Source organism: Nanorana parkeri, unplaced genomic scaffold, assembly GCF_000935625.1.
Source record: "Nanorana parkeri isolate BGI_ZX_2015 unplaced genomic scaffold, ASM93562v1 scaffold783, whole genome shotgun sequence".
Taxonomy (NCBI): Eukaryota; Metazoa; Chordata; class Amphibia; order Anura; family Dicroglossidae; genus Nanorana; species Nanorana parkeri.
The window spans coordinates 19,853-27,594 of record NW_017307051.1 but is presented as its reverse complement, the minus strand read 5'-3'; the positions used below and the strand labels follow the sequence as shown (position 1 = coordinate 27,594).

General features: G+C 39.2%; 1 protein-coding gene across 1 annotated transcript in view; it reads left to right on the top strand.

The window, feature by feature from the left end:
- MYLIP (myosin regulatory light chain interacting protein) overlaps positions 1-5,529 on the top strand; it is a 28,901-nt gene extending 23,372 nt beyond the window's left edge. Inside the window, exons 5-7 of the mRNA XM_018564791.1 lie at positions 1,132-1,296; positions 2,036-2,456; positions 5,421-5,529. Coding sequence (XP_018420293.1) covers positions 1,132-1,296; positions 2,036-2,456; positions 5,421-5,510 — 676 coding nt within the window. The 3' untranslated portion in view covers positions 5,511-5,529. The remainder of the gene's footprint in view (positions 1-1,131; positions 1,297-2,035; positions 2,457-5,420) is intronic.
- Positions 5,530-7,742: the final 2,213 nt, after the last annotated feature.

Sequence of the window (7,742 nt, the reverse complement as noted above, 5' to 3'; positions counted from 1 at the left end):
AACGGCAATATCTGGTTGTTGTACAGGGGCAATGAGGGCATGCTGGGACTTGTAGTTCCCTAGCTGATATGTTATGTTATGAAGCTGTGTTATTTACTGTACACCTGAAAGTACTACAATGCCATTATAGAATTAAGAATAGAACATTTAAGTTTATCTATGTTTTATTCTATGTTCTATAATGGCATTGTATTTTTATTTTTTATAAACTTTTTTAAAAAGTTTATATTTTATTTTTTATTTTTTTTTACTTTTTAGGGGCTTCTGTGAAATATTAGGGGTCTAAACAGACCCCTGAAATTTCCCATTTAAAATAGAAAAAGAGATTGAGAACACAGAGTCCTCAATCCTTTTTTTCTGTACCCCCTGTTATCAATGAACAGGAATCCTCTGAGTGTTCCTGTTCATTGATAACTTGAGGACCTGGTATGTTTACTATAACCACAATTTATGAATGAACATGAGGTGATGTAGATCACTCCCATTCATTCATAATTGTGGCTATAGTAAACATACCAGGTCCTCAATTATGTACAAACACTCGGCGATCACTGATCGCTGAGTGTGTGTATACCCTCCCCCCCACCGGTTGTTACGCCACTGACCAGAATATATATATCTATCTAGCCTGTATAATGTATTATTGGTGGGATTTGTTGTCCCTTAGCTGGCGTTATTCTCCATTGCGCTGTATAATGTATTATTGCTGGGATTTGTTGTTCCTCTATAGCTGGTGGTATTCTCCATTGCGCTGTATAATGTATTGCTGGGATTTGTAGTTCCTCTATAACTTGTCAGTGGTATTCTGCATTGTGCCGTATAATCATACAGCGAAATGGAGAATACCACCAGCTACAGAGGACTACAAATCCCAGCAATAGTACATTATAGTATAAAGGACTATTGCTGGCATTTGTTGTATTCCTATATAGCTGCTGGAATTCTACATTGCGCCGTATAATCCATTATACAGCACAATGCAGAATAACGCCAGCTACAGAGAACTACAAATCCCAGCATCGTTAGATGCAGCCCTACTTGCTACTAGAAATAGCATTAGGTGTATTGTTTGTATTTGATGCATGTTATAGCGAACAATGTTACTATGATATTTCTTTTTTTACCCCATAGAATTACGTATCCAGTGATCCAAATGGCAACTCAGTCAGGAAAGAATGTGTATTTGACGATAACAAAGGAGTCTGGGAATAGTTTGGTTCTTCTTTTTAAGGTGATCAGCACAAGGGCAGCTAGCGGTCTCTACAGAGCAATAACGGAAACGCATGCATTTTACAGGTTTGTTTGCCCTGAGGGGAAAAAAAAACTCTGGACTCTTTTTGTGAATTTTAAGTGACTTTTGAATAGCAGGATAGAGGTTCCATACATCATCAGATCTGTCTTGAGCACCAAAATACCTGGTCATTTGCCCAATAATCTAGTAGAAGTGATGTTCTGGGGGGAAGTGCCTGCATGGCATACTGTTTATAGTATATCAAATTTGTGCCAGTTTATCAAGACCAGAGGACCTGAATTTTTGCTCTACAGTAAATCTGTCCGCAATCCATCTTCTGCTTAGCCCTTAAACTCCTCCTGGAACCTTCCCGGCTGGTGACAGAAAGCATTGAAAAGGTATTTATGTCTACATAGGCTAAGGCTACTTCAAAAAGGCAGCTCCAGTATGCACTCTTTGTGAGTAGGATTGTGTTGACCTGGCATGTAACTGTAGTAAGCTGAAATAGAATATTTTTGTAGTTGATGTTTTTTTTTTTTTTTAAATGCAATCATTATTCCTCAACTATTTTGATGGCATATACAGAGCCAAACTTTAACCAGTCAGCTTTGGATCATCAAATGTTTGAAATGCTCTCTGACAACTGTGAGAATCATGTAATGCTTATACCATTTATAGAGTAATGGTATAAGCATTACATGATTCTATACCTGCAGTAATCTAGCGTCTTTAGTAGAATGTAAAGTGTTCAGTCTACAGTAACTGTTTTGGATTAATTATTATAACTTTTTCTCTCCTTTTTAGATGTGACACAGTTACAAGCGCTGTTATGATGCAGTACAGCAGAGATCTTAAGGGCCACTTGGCATCCCTTTTTTTGAATGACAATATCAACGTTGGAAAGAAGTATGTATTTGACATCAAAAGGACATCAAAGGAGGTCTACGACCACTCAAGGAGAGCGTTGTACAATGCTGGTATTATGGATCTGGTGCCAAGGAGTGACCATAGCGAGCCGAGTTCTCCTCTCAAGTCGTCTGAAAGTACTCTGAACTGTAATAGCTGTGAGAGCCTCAGCTGTCAGCAAACAAAAGCCCTGCAGGAGAAACTGAGGAAACTGAAGGAGGCCATGCTGTGCATGGTATGCTGCGAGGAAGAAATAAATTCTGCCTTCTGTCCATGTGGGCATATGGTTTGCTGTGAGGGATGTGCAAGTCAATTACAGGTAAGAGGTACATTTTAATAAAATCTGCAGTTTAAATACATCTAACCTATTGCTAACTCCTTTTAAATTAATCAATATTATACAGGATTTATATAGCGCCAACAGTTTGCGCAGCGCTTTACAAAACTGAGGGAGACAATACAGTTTACAATTTCAGTACAGGAGGTAGGAGGGCCCTGCTCGTGAGAGCTTACAATCTAGTAGGAGTGGCAAGTGATGCAAAAGGTAATAACAGTTTGGGATGATTTAATGGAAGAACTGAATAGACAGTTATATTTAGGTGAAATAGACTTCCCTGAAGAGATGAGTTTTCAAGGATCGCCTAAAGGTGTACAGAGTAGGAGATAAGCGTTAAAATGGGGGTAGGAAGTTAGAGGATGAGACACTCTGGAAAAATCCTGGAGGAGTGAAGGGGACGGCCTGGGTGATATTTTGAGATGAGGTGGGTGATGTAGATTGGGGCGGAGTTGTAGATGGCTTTGTAGGTTATTGTTAGTATTTTAAATTTTATACGTTGGGAAAGTGGGAGCCAGTGGAGCGATTGGCAGTGGGGGGTGGTGGACGCTGATTGGTTGGTAAGGTGGATGAGTCTGGCATCAGCATTCATGATAAACTAAAGGGAGGGGGGGTAGCCTGTTTAGTGGTAGGCCAACAAGGAGGGAGTTAGAGTAGTCGATACTACAAGGGATTGTATTAGGAGCTTTGTGGTGTAATTTGTTAAAAGGGATGAATTTTGGAAATGTTATGGGGGTTGAGGCAGCAAGATTTGTATAGTGATTGGATGTAGGGCTGAAAGGATAGCTCAGAATCGAGGATTACGCCGAGCACCCTGGCTTGAAGGGAGGGCTTGTTTGTTGTGCTGTTGGTTTGTGATGAGGAGGGGACCCAGAGAGGAGGAAATACTATATGCTCTGTTTTGGACAGATTTAGTTTGAGGAAGTGGTGTGACATCCATGTTGATATGTCAGTGAGGAGATAGAAGGGGTTAGCTGAGGGTGGAGAGATATATTTGGGTGTTATCGGCATAGAGATGCTATTGGAACCCATGGGAGGTTATCAGCTGACCAAGGGAGGAGGTGTAGAGGCCAAAGGACAGCCTTGGGGGACCCCATGGCTAGAGCATAGAGTAATGGCCTTTGGTTTTAGCAGTTAGTAGATCATTAGTAAGTTTTAGAAGGGCAGTTTCTGTGTAGTGTTGCGGACAAAAGCCAGTTTGAAAGGGGTCAAGGAGGTTGTTAGCAGTAAGTTTGGAGGTAAATGTGAGCAAGGAGGTGGGTTTCAAGTTATTCAGAATGGTATGCCCCATTGAGGGCTTTTTTTTTTAATGGGGTTCACCAATGCTTGTTTTAGAGGGGAGGGGACGATGCCAGTAGAAAGGGAGAGATTGAATATGTGAGTAGGAGATTGTAGAATAGAGCTAGAGGGTGATCGGAGTAGTTGTGAGGGGATGGGGCCCAGAAGGCAGGTAGTTAGGTGGGTGTTGGATAAAAGAGTAGCAACTTCCTCTGCAGTAACAGAATCAAATGAAGAGAGTATTGAAGAGACAAGGTGTATTCAGAGTGGAAGATGTCTGGACAGTGGCTGCCTCATGGCAAATTGTATCAAGCTTGTCTTTTTGAAGTGATTGGCAATGTCCTGGGCAGTGAGTGAGTTGGTTGGAGGAGGTGGTGGGGGAAGAAGTAGGGAGTTAAAGGTAGAAAAGAGTTGACAAGGACTGGATGAAAGGGTGTTAATGAGTGTGATAAAATAGGTCTGTTTGGCTGTGTGGAGGCAGGTGCTGTATTTTTGGGGGGCGGATTTATATAGGGTGAAGTCTTGCAGGGATTTGGATTTACATAATATGTCTTCTAACTCTTTTAGTGTCATCTGTCCGCCAAGGCTGTAGTGGGCTGGGCCTGATAGGGGGGGGATTTATCAAAATCTGGAGCAGATTTGCACTGAAGCCAATCGGCTTCTCTGTCTCGTTTTCAATTTTTACCTGAGCAAACTGAAGAGAGATGCTGATTGGTTGCCATGGGCAACTGCACCAGATTCTGTTTGCTCCAGTTTTGATATATTCCCCCCTATCAGTGGTGACTGGTGCAAGTGTGTCCATACAGGAGGAGAGTGAGCTATTGTAGAGAAAAGTGGCAAGGGCAGGAAAGGGTTGTGCTTTTATAATAAAGGTGGTTATGAAGAGGTCTGTTGCAAAGAAGAGAAGGGTTGAAGTCATGAAGGTTTCTATGGGTAATGGTTTGCTGGTTGGAGTGGTAGGTGCCTTAACGATAAGTAGAGTGTGAAACTGACAAGGTTGTGATTTTAGAGAGTGGAAAATGGGTGTTTGTGAGATTGCAAGGAGTGCAGAGGTGGGAGAATGAGATCAAGGGTGTTACCATTAAAGCGAGTAGAAGTGTTAGTCCATTGAGTTATGCCAAAGGAAGAGGTTAGGCTGAGTAGCTGAGAGGTTGCTGGTGTGTTCATGTTAACAGGGACATTAAAGTCACCAAGAATAGCAGTGGGTGTTTCAGAGGTGAGAAAATAGGTTAGCCAGGCAGAGAAGTTGTCGAAGAAGCTTGATACTGGTCCTGGAGGCCGATTTTAAATCACAGCAATCCTCAGAGAAACTAGAGAAAACGGATATATACAATGAATTCCAAAAGAGGATAGTGGAGAAGGTGGTGTAGGAAGAACTTGAAAAGTGCAATGTGGGGATAGAAGGATACCAACTCCACCTCACTTTTGCCCACTGGATCTGGGTGAGTGAGTCCAGTGGGGGCCACCATTGAAAAGGGCAGCTGGCGAGGCCATTATGCTTTTTTATCATTTTACTGTTTAGTACTAAATATAGAAATAAGCATCAAAATGAATGTATAGACACATGAAGAATGTGTTCTTTAAATGGTGCTTGCCCTTAAGCATAAGTGAGGTTTATATTTGTGTAAAAACAAGTGCATTCTACTAACTGAATTCTTTCCTTCTCACCAGTCATGTCCAGTATGCAGAGCTTCGGTGGATCATGTTCAGCATGTCTATTTACCAACACACACAAGTTTATTAAATCTGACTGTCATTTGAAAAGGCACCTAGGACACTTTAAAAAACTGTATCTATGTACATTACCATGGACTTCACTACAAAGTGCTACAACCATTGAATTCGCTACAACTAAAGATACTGAAGATAAAAAGAAACCCTCTTTCTGCAGGAAGACTGATTTTACAATGTAAATTGTCATTTTCTCTGTCATTTATTTGCTCAGTTTGTTTAAGCTGAAAATAGCACAGCAAATTCCAATTATACTCCAAATTCAAGGTTTTATAGTGGGGGGTTATGTTTGTTGGAAAAACCTTTTTAATATATTTTAAATTGTTGGGTTTTATTTTCTATTGATTTTTTTTTTTTTTATATATATACTTGTCATTTTATTGTGCAGAGCCATTTTTTATGTGTCCTGCATCACCCTAGTTTTTGATTATCTATGGCCAGTTCTGGCTGTGGTTAAAAATAGCTAATTCGAGGTTTATGACATGTAAAATTTAAGGGCTAGTTAAAAAATTTGGTATAGGATGTGTTCTTTTTTTATATAAAAAAATTGTCTAGTCTGCACAAATTCCCATTTTGATTTGTGAGCTAAAGATTTAAAGTTATTTGCCAAATTCAAAATAATTAAGAATTGAGGTACAACACCCCCTAATTCAAAATGATTTAATATAAAGGTTCAACACTCATAATTCACCTCTGCCATCTAATTGGTGGTCCTTTTTTACGCTAGAACATTTTATTTACGTACATATAGAATTTAAAAGCTTTCAGCAACTTATTTATTTGATTTTTTTTTTTTCCCTCCGAATGATATGCTCTTAGACAGTATTAAAATATACTCCTATCCATAGAGTGAAACATTGCTTCTGAGTGTTTTTAGATTTTATTTAAACCAGTGAATGGCTTTAGGTACTTTTTTAGACCTTTTTTTTGCCAATATACAGAAATGTAGTATAGGTCAAAGAATAGGATATATAGGAATATGGGTAATGGCTTTAAAACTCTGCAGGGTAAACCTTGGCTTTTAAAATGACACTAGTTAAAACAATGTGGTCATTCGGTATTTGTCCTACTGCCCATTTTGAATATGTACAGACATTCAATGTTCTATACACTAGTGTTCAGAAAACTTTTTTTTTTGTGTGCTTTTCTTTTATTTTCTTGTATCCTGTCTAACATCCTGTTCTTTATATCCTGGGCATTATGATTATCTAGCAGTTTATCATATGTGTGCTTTGTAGTTTTTCCTTCTGTAAAAGCAGAAAGATGTAATAAGCCAGACTCTTGCCACAGCAAATGTTGGAAGCAATTTAGCACCAGTATAGTAAACTCTAGATGGCCATTATGGTGCAATACCCAGCTTAATGGGGGGGAAAGCTGGAAAAAAAATACTGTCACTTTATGGAAAGATGTTCTTTATAAACCTTTCTTATTGCCTTAATGTAGCAGTAATTTGTTCCTTATGCATTTTTGTTTCTTTGCACAGACATTTTGTCAAAACTAATTATAAGATTGCTCTACTTTTTTATGGCACATTGATGTACAGCCTCAGTTTCCTAGAGGTATTTATTTTTTCACTTTGTAAAGAAAAAAATGGATTTTGCTTCCACATTCAGCACTGGAGTAATTTCCTGTATAATATGGTAGACAATATCTTGTCTTTTTATATTTGGTAAAATAAAGGATTTCTGAAAAAACTGTGTGTTGCTTGTCTTCCTGCTTTAAAAGGTACACTTCTTCAGTAAAACATCAACATAATGCATGGTTCTATATACAGCAGACAGTCTGCTTGCGGAGGGCTGCTTGTTTTCATGGCATTGCTCTACTAAACCCTATGATCACTGGTAACCTGTTCTGAAAATATGTTCCTGAGCCTGTGATATTTTGCAGGGATGATTATTATTATTATTCAGGATTTATATAGCGCCAACAGTTTGAGCAGCACTTTACAATATATAGGGAGACAGTACAATACCATACAATAGGATTTGAAGGACCTGGCTTGTGAGAGATTACAATCTACAAGGAGGGGCAAGTGATTCAAAAGGTAATAACTGAGGGATGAGCTTGTTTGAAGTAGAATTTCCATTCTGCTCAACGGAGCCTAAATATGCATGCACCTACTGCAGCCATGCAGAGCGCAGACCAAAAACTGAAGTGGTTGGAACAAAATGAGCTGAACATACTGCAGTTCTGTACATAGTGATTGAGGACAGTGCTTTACCTAGTTGGGAAAATACAGATCATAAGACATCTGTTTTCCCA